Genomic DNA, 12,901 nt, shown 5'->3' with positions numbered 1-12,901 from the left:
TCCTGTCTAGGGTGTGCCAGTGTCCAATCACCTAGTGATACCCTATAACCCATCAGTAATTACTGAGTCTGTGTGTCCCGTGATGTACGAGAAAGAAAGTAGCAGTTTTACTAAACAATTATTATGCTGATCAGGGAGTCATCTATTTGTGTTAACTGCAATTGCAAACTATTCATTTTAGAAATTAAACAGGAAGTATTTTGTATTTGTTAATAAAATTTCACCCTCACATCAATTCGGAGTTATCTTAGCTTTCAGAAACACACCAGTGAAGCTTTCTTCTTCTTCCCTGTCATACACATATGCTTGTAAGTGTATGTATTGTAGAAAAAATATATATAAAAAGCTCCAATCTTAAAAAACAAGAGTCCACTAATTATATATAGCAGCGCTCAAACATGCGAAATCTTGTTCAGATGCCATTCATTTTGTGCTCATGAAATAGTGGTGATACAGTCCAGTTTGTGAAAAGGAGAGAGATAAACCCAGCTTCCACCTCACGTTCCACCATTCACCTTTCGTGCTCCAAAATAAGAGCCCCCCTTGGGGGTGCACTCACCAAAAATTCTAAAGAATTTGAGCCTTCATAATATCAAATCAAATATTCCTTGGCCGCTAGATGTCTCAAAGATGGGAGGTCCAGTATTTTTCATAGAAAAGACAAGATTATACCAACATAGTGTGATATTGTTTAAACCTCTTTATTAGAACCACCCATATAAATAAATATGCGTACCAAATAGAATAAAAACAAACAATCGCATTAAGAATGTGTGTACTGTGCCTTATTCCTTGTAATGAACAACCACAGGTCACCGCAGACGTCCGCTCTGTAAACTGGTTTACTTCCTGGTACCCTGGTTATTCAAAAGTTGGTGCATGGAACGCACACGTCACTTCCGGTGTGTGTTACGCGCTGATGCATTTCGTCACTTCTGACTTCTTCCGAGGGCGTAACACACAACACCGGAAGTATGCTTATATATACCACGAGGTCCAATGACAACACACCACGGATAGAGTGACAGGGACGAGATCCAATCGAAAACGCATCCCTATATCCACCCATTCCAACCGGAATCACGTCCCTATTTCCACCACCGCGGCTGTAAAAAATCAAGGACTCCGTGTGTCTGCTTATACAACTCTCCATAAGCCTATTAATATCATACAAATATAAAACTTCATATGATCGCTGTATGTGATCCTAGGTAAAGACAAAAACATTTCCCATATACATCTGCATTTATATAACCCGCATATTCCCTCAGGCAAAATCACAGAATGTCATGCTTACCACTATTTATATGGGTACAATCAATTTGAAAATAAACAAAAACCTATATATTACATACATAATCGCAACTTATGAGATCAAGGCAATAAAAAAACTAAAATTGGAATAAAAACCAAAATTACAAGCAAATGCCTATAAAATATATTTCTTATGTCTAACTGGTATGATGCAATCTCATCGGCCAATCTAAATCTTATTATGTATGGGGCCCAATCGACTGTCCTATCTCTCTTTGATATATTTTAATGTTCTATGTCATATCAATACGAATGCCCGTGCATTAGAGGAAGGTTAATATTATTAATCCAAAAAAAATACCTACTTATAATAAAAAACGAATAATGATAATGATAAAAATTATAATAATCATGATATTTCGTGAATACATGAAAGACAGGGAGCCATCTCTTCAAAAAAAATATATATAAAAATTATTATATATATATAAAAATCATTCACAGTGAATTTGCATTACACTGCAATGTATTTCCTGTGGAATTTGAAGGTGGGCTGTCTGCAAAAGAAATGTGTTTGGTTCGTTTGGGGGGTAAGGGACATTGTCTCTCTAAGAAGGTATTCTTTAGAGCAAGGAGAAAGGGGGGTCTGGGACTTTATAACATATGGTGGTATTATCAAGCTGCCCAACTTTGCCAATTCTTAGCCATCTATTCTAAAAGCCCAAAACCGGACTGGGTGGACATAGAAAGACAGGCAACCCCACAATCATACCTTGGATTACCTGGTCTGGAGACCACATAAAGACAGACCCACGATCCTAGCACCCACACTGTCTCATTCAATGGCCCTATGTGAGACTCTACATAAAAAAAATCCCTTGGTCTCACCTTGGCACCCTCTTGCACACATCTTCCACAACCCTCAATTCCCCCCAGGTTTAAATATCAAGGCTTTTGGATGGTAGCTCAATAAGAGCCTCTACAGAATAGGGCAATATTTTAATAACAATGGTCCCATCTCACTCAAATACTGCATCTCCAAATTGGACATGCCTTCCTCTGAAACTTTCCGCTACTACCAACTATTACACTTTTTGCAGAAGGTCTGGAAAAGCTCAGCCAACCCACTATCTGTTACTCATTATGAGCTTTGGTGTTCTTCGGCCATGGATGTAAGGGGAGGAATCTCCCTTATCTATTCAGCGTTAGCTGATCCACAGGAGAAAGCAACCTATATGTTAAAGTGGGAGCATGACCTACAGTTTGAGTGGGACCTGGACACTTGGCACACTAATGCCGCATACACACGATCAAACTATCTGGCGGAAAAGTCCAGCGGACCAGAGTCCACCGGACAATCCGCCCGTGTGTGGGCTCTGGCTGACTTTTTTTACTCAAAAGTCCGGCGGACTTAGAAAGTAGTTTTGACTCAAAAAGTTTTGTCTAGTGTCCGGCGGACAATCCGGCTGTGTGTGTGCTAGTCCGCCGGACTTTTGTACTGAACGGACTTTCCTACGCACGGAGGAAAGTCCATTCATTTTGAACGCGGCTCCAGGTAACCGGGACTAGCAAATGTAGTCTACGGCGGCGACATTGACACGTTGCTGGCCCCGTCAACTGGTATGGACTTAAAGGGGAAGCCCTACGCCGAAAAAACAGCATGGGGGTCCCCCCTAGGTCCATATCAGACCCTTATCCGAGCACGCAGCCCGGCCTGTCAGGAAAGGGGGTGGGGACGAGCGAGCGAGCGCCCCCCCTCCTGAGCCGTACCAGGCCGTGTGCCCTCAACATGGGGGGGTGCTTTGGGGAAGGGGGGCCCCCCCACCCCAAAGCACCTTGTCTTCATGTTGATGAGGACAAGGGCCTCTTCCCGACAACCCTAGCCGTTGGTTGTCGGGGTCTGCGGGCGGGGGGCTTATCGGAATCCGGGAGCCTCTTTAATAAGGGGGCCCCCAGATCCCAGCCCCCACCCTATGTGAATGAGTATTGGGGTATCATGTACCCCTACCCATTCACCTGTGAAAAAAAGTGTAAAAATATAACACAATACATGTTTTTAAAATGATTTATTGCACAGCTCCGGTGGTCTTCTTCCATCTTGGGGGGTCTTCTCGCTATCTTCTGCTCTTTTACTAGCTCTTTCACTAGCGGAGGAGCGCGGCTTTCTTCATCGTCGCCGCCGCCATCCAGGGGTCTTCTTCCGACTTTGGAGGTCTTGTCCCCCTCTTCGGGTCTTCTTGCCAGGCCTCCACTTTCTTCCTTAAGCTCTTTTACTAGCGGTGGCCCAGTCTTCTGTCGCCGCTGCCGCCTCTTCTTCCGACTTCGGGGTCTTGTCCCCCTCTTCGGTTCTTCTTGCCGGGCCTCCGCGCCTTCTTCCAGCTTTTACAAGTGGTGGTTGTGACAAGCGGTAGTACAATGTGACAATGGTAACATTATATTGCTCTGGTCACAGTGTGTTAAAAAAAATCATAAAAAAGAAAAAATTTAATAAATGTTTTTTTTCATACTTTGACCAGTCAGTTTCCCTGATCACTGCCATGTCCATTATATGATGATGATGTACTGCATTGGTGACAGTATGTAAAAAATATATATTTTTTTAATTTCTTTATTTTCACCAAAATTATGACAAAAAATTACAACTTAAAAAAAACTCGCTATGCCTCTAAATACCTTGGAATGTCTACTTTCCAAAAGGAGTAATTGGGGGGGGGGGGGATTTGTATTGTCCTGACATTTCAGAGCCTCAAGAAATGAGATTGGCCATCAGTACATCAGGATTTATCAATTTTCAGATATATACCATAGTTTGTGGACTCTATAACTTTCCTACAGACTAAATAATCTATACTGATTTAGATTATTTTCACCAAAGAAATGTAGCAGAATACATTTTGGCCTAAATTTATGCAGAACAATTATTTGCAAAATTTTATAACAAACAAAAACAAATTTTTATTTTATTTTTTTGGTCTTTTTTTATTTTTTGCTAAATAAATGAAAAAAACATTAAATACCACTAAAAGAAAAGCTCTACACATATATACATACATACACTGTGCTATGAAAAACACATTTTATTATTACACAAACCTAACCAGATTAAATACAAAATGCAGTTTTTAAAATATGGTTTAATTTTTTAAAGAGGGAGTCCACCTAAAAAAAAATATTAAAATCCAGCAGATACAAATACTGCAGCTGCTGACTTTTAATAAATGGACACTTACCTGTCTCAGGGTCCAGCGATGACGGCAGCCGAAACCGAGCAATCGCTCAGCTCTCGGCTGCTGCCGCTGCCATTCTCATTGAGGGAATCAGGAAGTGAAGCATTGCGGCTTCACTTCCCAGTTCCCTAGTGCGCATGCGTGAGTCGTGCTGCGCATCGTAAGTGGTCCCCGTTTTCTCCTGGAACCTGTGTGTTTCCCAAGAGACAGCAGGGGGAGGCGTGGCTCCCGCAGGAGTCTATTCCAGGAAGTGGCTGCAGATAGCACCCCCTCCCCCCTGAAAGGTGCCAATTGTGGGGGGGAGGAATCAAATGAGCGTAAGTTCCACTTTTTGATGGAATTCCGCTTTAAGGCAAAAAAGCTGTCCAAATCTGCCTGGCTTTATGTGAAAAAGGAATTGCCCCTAAACCTAATAACTGATTGAGCCACCCTTGGCAGCAACAACTGCAATCAATCGTTTGCAATAACTGGCAATGAGTCTTTCACATTGCTGTGGAGAAATTGTGGCTCACTGTTCTTTGCAGAATTGTTGCAATTCAGCCACATCGGAAGCTTTTCCAGCACAAACGGCCTGTGTAAGGTCATGATACAGCATCTCAATTGGATTTAAGTCTTGTGCTTTGTTTGAACCAATTGGAGGTGGACTTGCTATTCGATGATTGTCCTGGTGCATAACCCAAATGCACTTGAGGTCATGAACTGATGGCCGGAGATTCTCCTTTAGGATTTTCTGGTAGCGCTCAGAATTCATGGTTCCATCAATGATGATATGTTGTCCAGGTCCTGAAGCTGCAAAGCAGCCCCAGACCATCACACTACCACCACCATGTCTGACTGTTGGTATGATGTTCTTATTATGAAATGCTGTATTCCTTTTATGCCAGATGTAACGGGATGCACAACTTCCAAAATGTTAAATTTTTGTCTCATCGGTCCACAGAATATTTGCCTACGAGTCTTGGGGATAATCAAGATTTTTTTTGGTAAATCTGAGATGAGCCTTTGTGTTATTTTTGGTCAGCAGTGGCATTGGCCTTGGAACTCTCCCATGGATGCCATTTTGTCTCTTTATTATTGTTGAATCATGAACACTGATCTTACCAGTGGCAATTGAGCCCTGCAGTTCTTTAGATGATGTTCTGGGTTCTTTTATGACCTCCTGGATGAGCAGTCTGCATGCTCTTGGAGTAATTTTTGTAGGCCGGCCAATCCTGGGAAGGTCCACCACTGTTCCAAATTATCTCCATTTGTGGATAATGACTTTCACCGTGATTCACTGGAGTCCCAACGCCATAGATGGCCATAAATGGCTTTGAAACCCTTCCTAGATGATACATGAACATTACTTTGTTTCCAATCTGTTCTTGAATTTTTTAGATTGTTGCATGATGTGTGGCTTTTTGTGATCTGTTAGAAGCTGTCTGACAAAGTGAAGCATGCTATTTATGTGATTTCTTGATTCAATAAACCTGGGTGTGAAATTTAACTCAGCTTTCCAAAAAATTGTGGTTAATCACAGTTCATTCATGATTCAGCATGGGAGAGGGCAATTACTTTTTCACATAGGGCCAGGCAGGTTTGTCTGAACAGCTTTTTTCCCTTAATAAATGAAAAAAATATTAAAGATAACCCAAGATAATGCAAGATGCAGTTTTTAAATTAACATTTGTTTGATGATCTGAATCATTTAAGTGTCTGAAATATGCAAACAAATAAAAAAATCAGGAAGGAGGCAAATCATTTTTCACAGCACTGTATATAGTATATAAAGTATATTCTATTTTATCTTAACATCTTAATCACTTCAGCCCCTGAAGAATTTACCCCCTTTCTGACTACAGCACTCTTTGTGATTTGGCGTCGCTTTAACTGACAATTGTGTGGCCGCGCAACGTGGCTCCCAAATAAAATGTACATCCTTTTTTCTCACAAATAGAGCTTTCATTTGGTGGTATTTGATCACCCCTGTGGTTTTTATTTTTTGCGCTATAAACAAAAAAAAAAGAGCAACAATTTTGAAAAAAAAGCATAATTTTTTAAATTTTGCTATAATAAATATCCCCCAAAAATATATAAAAAAAACATTTTTTTTCTCAGTTTAGGCTGATACGTATTCTTCTACATTTAAAAAAAAAATTGCAATAAGCAAAAGTTATAGTGTTTACAAAACAGGGGTTTTATGGCATTTTTATTAATAATTTTTTTTTTACTAGTAATCAGCGGCGATCAGCGATTTTTATTGTGACTTCGACATTATGGCAGACACATCGGACATTTTTTACACATTTTTGGGACCATTGTCATTTATACAGCAATCACTGCTATACAAATGCACTGATTCCTGTGTAAATGACACTGGCAGTGAAGGGGTTAACCACTAGGAGGCAGTTAAGGGGTTAAGTGTGTCCTGGGGAGTGTTTCTAACTGTGAGGGGCGTGGCTATGTGTGGCATGTCACTGATCCCGATCACAGGCAGCAGAGATCATTGACACTGTCACTAGGCCGAATGGGGAGATGCTTGTTTACATTAGCATCTCCCCATTCTTCCTCTCCGTGAGACGATCGCAGGTATCCCCGCGGTGATTGAGTCCGTGGGACCCGCGACCTGACTTACGGAGCTTGCCGCAGGTTGTGCACCGCAGGTCGCCTCTTAGGGGGCAACGTACAGGTACGTTAGTTTGCCTGTACGTGCCATTCTGCCGCAGTATATCTCCGTGAGGTGGTCGGCAAGCAAGTTTCTTTGAGAAACAGGTACCCTGCCTTGTTTATAGCTCATGCCCAAGATATACTGTACAGTAAAAAAATAAAGTCTTCTAAGGTGTTACACACAACTGGGCCTACAAATGACACATAATAATGGAAAGTTAGCCAATGATCATTCACCATTTGAGATTAGGAAGCCTGCCCATTCCTCCATTATCATTTTTATAGGATGCCAAAACCCTACAGTTCTCAATGTTATTCTGGACAGAGACAATTCAGATGTCAAAATCAATGGTTCATATATTTTGTATTAAAAGCAATTATCCATATTGCAGTGCAAAGTGGTGCAAACCCATTATTGCTGAACATTTATCAAAAAAATGTTCATAAGGCTTTTGATGTGTGTCTTTGGGGAGATTTACTAGAACTGGAAAGTGCAAAATCTGATGCAGCTCTGCACAGAAATCAATCAGCTTCCAGGTTTTAGTATCAAAGCTTAATTCAACAAGCTGAAGTTAGAAGCTGATAGAATGTTGCGTAGCTGTGCACGGTAGCCAGAGTGCTCCAGTTTTAGTAAATCTCCAGCTTTATGTCCTATCCATAACTGCTATTTTAATGATTTGGTAACTGGATATTTTAAGAAATATCACAAATCTTTGCAAATGTTTATACTGGGTTGTCTTCTATGAGACTCAGACTTGCTTTCTGACTTATATCAGAACACTTGCCTCACATTATGCTGGCTCCAGAAATGAGAATTGCAGGCAACACGTATTCCTTTCCTTTGGATATATCTTGGACACACCTTTTTAGACATCTCAAAGAACTGTGCTGAGTGCCATCAAGCTTTAAAGTGTTACTAATCCCAGGACCCTGCATTCACTATATCTGGTCTCCCAAAGTACACAGAACATGGGAAAAGGTATTTAGCAGCTTAAATTTACTAAAATAATTGAATTTCCATCAGCAGTCAGAGCAGTCTTGTGACTTATATCAGTGTTTGGTTAAGCTTGTAGGAGGAGTTTTCATTCTCTCCTGATTGTCCTATGAGGCTGCATGACCCCTGACCCTCTATCTGGACAGCGGTAATTGGCCCTGTGCCGATCACATGCACCCTCCCAAGAGGAAAAGAAATACTCTCTATCAACACACACCAAACTGAGCATGTGCAGAGTGCCCCCAAGGCTCTGTATTGTCAGATGATGGGGACTGTGGAAGAAGGGGAGGATCAAAGAAGACAGGATCGATGATCCTTTTTACACAATGCAGAGGATTACCCCTTAGGCTCCACAGTGATGCCGCGTACACGCAGCCGGACTTGCCAATGCACTAAGCTCCATCGGCATTTCCGACGGAAAGATTTAGAACATGTTCTATATCTAAGTCCGTCGGAAATGCCAGCAGAAAAAGCCCGATGGGGCATACACACAGTCGGAATGTCCGATAAAATGCTCCCATCTGTCTTTTTCTGCCGGAAAGTCTTTAATGTGTGTTTTTTTTTTAATCAGACACCTTATGTTGCTTATGTGCAGAGAAATATTGTATATATATATATATATATATATATATATACAGTGGTGTGAAAAAGTGTTTGCCCCCTTCCTCATTTCCTGTTCCTTTGCATGTTTGTCACACTTAAGTGTTTCGGAACATCAAACCAATTTAAACAATAGTCAAGGACAACACAAGTAAACACAAAATGCAATTTGTAAATGAAGGTGTTTATTATTAAAGGTGAAAAAAAATCCAAACCATCATGGCCCTGTGTGAAAAAGTGATTGCCCCCCTTGTTAAAACATACTATAACTGTGGTTGTGCACACCTGAGTTCAATTTCTCTAGCCACACCCAGGCCTGATTATTGCCCCACCTGTTCACAATCAAGGCATCACTTAAATAGGAGCTGCTTGACACAGTAAGGTCCACCAGAAGATCCTTAAGGCTAGGTTCACACTATTGCGATGCGGGAACGCCGCGAATCCGCGGCGTTTTCCCGCATCGCTCACCTCCCGCCGGCAGTTCACACTGCCCTATGCGGACGGCTGGGGGTGTCAATGTTATGTTAATGACACCCCCAGATCCGTCGGCATATCGCAGTGCGATCTGCCGACTCGCACAGGAATCGGATCGCATGGTGTGAACCCCCATGCGATCCGATTCCGTTGCGGACCCAAAAAAGGGTCCTGTGCGAGTTTGCTGCGGGACAGCTGCGAGTTCAGCCATACTATCTGTATGGCTGAACTCGCAGTGCTACGGAGATCGGATGTGATTTGCTGTGCGAATCACATCCGGTTCTCCCCCCGCAGCGGTGTGAACCCAGCCTAAAAGCTACACATCATGCCGAGACCCAAAGAAATTCAGGAACAATTGAGAAAGAAAGTAATTGAGATCTATCAGTCTGGAAAGGGTTATAAAGCCATTTCCAAAGCTTTGGGAATCCAGCGAACCACAGTGAGAGCCATTATCCACAAATGGCGAAGACATGGAACAGTGGTGAACCTTCCCAGGAGTGGCCGGCCGCCCAAAATTACCCCAAGAGCGCAGCGACGACTCATCCAAGAGGTCACAAAAGACCCCACAACAACGTCCAAGGAACTGCAGGCTTACTTGCCTCAGTTAAGGTCAGCGTTCATGCCTCCACCATCAGGAAAAGACTGGGCAAAAATGGCCTGCATGGCAGAGTTCCAAGGAGAAAACCACTGCTGAGCAAAAAGAACATCAAAGCTCGTCTCAATTTCTCCACAACACATCTTGATGATCCCCAAGACTTTTGGGACAACATTCTGTGGACCGATGAGACAAAAGTGGAACTCTTTGGAAGGTGTGTGTCCAAGTATATCTGGCGTAGAAGGAACACTGCATTTCAGAAAAAGAACATTATACCAACAGTAAAATATGATGGTGGTAGTGTGATGGTCTGGGGCTGTTTTGCTGCTTCAGGACCTGGAAGACTTGCCGTGATAAAAGGAACTATGAATTCTGCTGTCTACCAAGAGATCCTGAAGGAGAATGTCCGACCATCTGTTCGTGTACTCAAGCTGAAACGAACTTGGGTTCTGCAGCAGGACAATGATCCTAAACACACCAGCAAGTCCACCACCGAATGGCTGAAGAAAAACAAAATGAAGACTTTGGAGTGGCCTAGCCAAAGTCCTGACCTGAATCCTATTGAGATGTTGTGGTATGACCTTAAAAAGGCCGTTCATGCTCGAAAACCCTCTAATGTAACTGAATTAGGACAATTCTGCAAAGATGAGTGGGCCAAAATTCCTCTAGGACGCTGTAAAAGCCTCATTGCACGTTATCGCAAACGCTTGGTTGCAGTTGTTGCTGCTAAGGGTGGCCCAACCAGTTATTAGGTTTAGGGGGCAATCACTTTTTCACACAGGGCCATGATGGTTTGGATTTTTTTTCACCTTTAATAATAAACACCTTCATTTACAAATTGCATTTTGTGTTTACTTGTGTTGTCCTTGACTATTGTTTAAATTGGTTTGATGTTCCGAAACACTTAAGTGTGACAAACATGCAAAGGAACAGGAAATAAGGAAGGGGGCAAACACTTTTTCACACCACTGTATATATATATATATATATATATATATATATATATATATATATATATATATATATATATATATATATATATGTATGGGTTGATTACACGCGGTTGGACTCATAGAGTCCGACTGTGTGTATAGAGTTTCTTCAGGTGTTAGGAATTATTTAAAGAGTGCATCAAAAATTCAAGCACTATGATCTTGCCCAATTACTTCGTGGCATAGTTCACATGATTCTCACCTATAACATTCAGCTGTACAGAGTTTCGGCTGGTGTTGGTGCTGACAGGGTTCTGGATGGTACAGGTGTAACTTCCACTGTTGCTCCCTGTGATTGGTTGGAAGTATAAGTAGGAATCCTGGCAGATCACATGGGGCTCAGAGCAGATGTTCTTCCCATCACGGTAGAAGGTGTAAGTAGTGACAGTCTGGCCACTGGCATTACAATGGAGAGACACATAGGAGCCACCAATGAGATTATTAGAAGTGCTATTACTACTGATGACAGGAGCGTTGAGAACAGCTGGAATATAAAAAAAGGAATTTGCTATTATACTGTTATTAAGACTACATATACTGTAAAGTATCAAAATGTAATACTGACAAGTTATCTATGATGGTTGTATATGTAGAATGAGTAACATAACAAAGAGATCTAAAAGACATCAAATTAACTTGTACTTAAAGGTAGGGATGAGCTTCGAGTTCGAGTCGAACTCATGTTCGACTCGAACATTGCCTGTTCGCCTGTTCAGCGAACAGTGAACAATTTGGGCTGTTTGCAGCAAATTCCGAAAAGCCGGAACACCCTATACAAGTCTATGGGAGAAATCTAACGTGCTCATTTTAAAGGGTAATATGCAAGTTACTGTCCTAAAAAGTGTTTGGGGACCTGGGTCCTGCCCCAGGGGACATGAATCAATGCAAAAATAAGTTTTAAAAATGGCCGTTTTTTCAGGAGCAGTGATTTTAATAATGATTAAAGTGAAACAATAAAAGTATAATATTCCTTTAAATTTCGTAGCTGGGGGGTGTCTATAGTATGCCTGTGAAGGGGCGCACGTTTCTGGTGCTTAGAACTGTCCCTGCACAAAGTGTCATTTGTGCAGGAAAAAAAGTCTTTTAAAATCACTTGCGGCTAAATTGTCGGCTCCCCGTAATACAGAGAACACTCAATGAGTGTTCTCTGTATTAGCCGACAATTCATTCATTCATTGATAAAAAAAAAAAAAAAAAGCGTGGGGGTTCCCCTAAATTCAATTACCAGGCCCTTCAGGTCTGACATGGATATTAAGGGGAACCCACTAAGCTAATCCACTCTTGCTATCCAGCGACGAATCTCCGGGGTCCAGCGATGGATGATCATATCCAGCGATGGGGGATCTCTCAGTCCAGCGCTGTCCATACATCCTTCTAAGTGACTTATTTAGGCTTATTTCCATGTCAGAGGTATAGTTTATTGGCTGCAATTCTTCCATGAAGACCACTTCTGGACAGACTTCTTCGGATGGTAGATAGGTGTACCTGGTTCCCACTGGTTTCCTCCAGTTCTATGCTGATGGAAATGCTGAACATCTTCTGATGTTGAAGGGAAGTAAGCATGATGTGTCATTCATCTGCTGCATTCATTTTCCTTGGCTGACCACTATGTCTATGGTCCCCAATGTTGCTTCTTCAAAAGAGCGTGAACAGCACACCTTGAAACCCCAGTCTGCTTTGAAATCTTTGCCTGGGAGAGACCCTGCTAATGCAGTACAACTACCTTGTGTCTTGTTGCTGTTCGCAGTCTTGCCATGGTGCATGACCCGTGTTATGAGACTTCTACAACCTCACCTTAATAGCAGAGTTTGGCTATTCCTCGCCCAGTTTTAAACCTCCTACACAACTGTTTCTGTTTCACTAAATTAAACCTCCATATGATATTGGTGATTATTAGCACCTGCTTGGTATAATTAGCTAATCATACACCTGACTCAAATCATACGAAATCCCCGACTTTGTGTCTGGCTTAGGCTGCTTTCACACTGGAGCGGGCGGGGACGATAAAATGCTGCTAGATTTAGTGGCGCTTTATCGTCATTTCAGCGGTGCTATTCGGGGCAGTTTTAACCTCGCTAGCGGCTGATGAAGGGGTTAATACCGCTGTGTATCGCCACTG

The 12,901-nt window shown here is 42.0% G+C and overlaps 1 protein-coding gene across 5 annotated transcripts in view; it reads right to left on the bottom strand.

The window, feature by feature from the left end:
• The window catches only part of LOC143934022 (cell adhesion molecule CEACAM1-like), a 194,302-nt gene that overhangs the window by 106,313 nt on the left and 75,088 nt on the right, over positions 1 to 12,901 (bottom strand). For all 5 annotated transcript variants that reach the window (XM_077457256.1, XM_077457258.1, XM_077457259.1 and 2 more), the window contains exon 3: positions 10,985 to 11,266. In XM_077457256.1, the coding sequence (XP_077313382.1) occupies positions 10,985 to 11,266 (282 nt within the window). The remainder of the gene's footprint in view (positions 1 to 10,984; positions 11,267 to 12,901) is intronic.

This window comes from Lithobates pipiens, unplaced genomic scaffold (genome assembly GCF_037356315.1).
Source record: "Lithobates pipiens isolate NorthernLeopardFrog02 unplaced genomic scaffold, aLitPip1_a1.2 Scaffold_27, whole genome shotgun sequence".
NCBI lineage: Eukaryota > Metazoa > Chordata > Amphibia > Anura > Ranidae > Lithobates > Lithobates pipiens.
The sequence above is the reverse complement of the archived record's forward strand: the minus strand, read 5'-3'. Positions and strand labels throughout refer to the sequence as shown.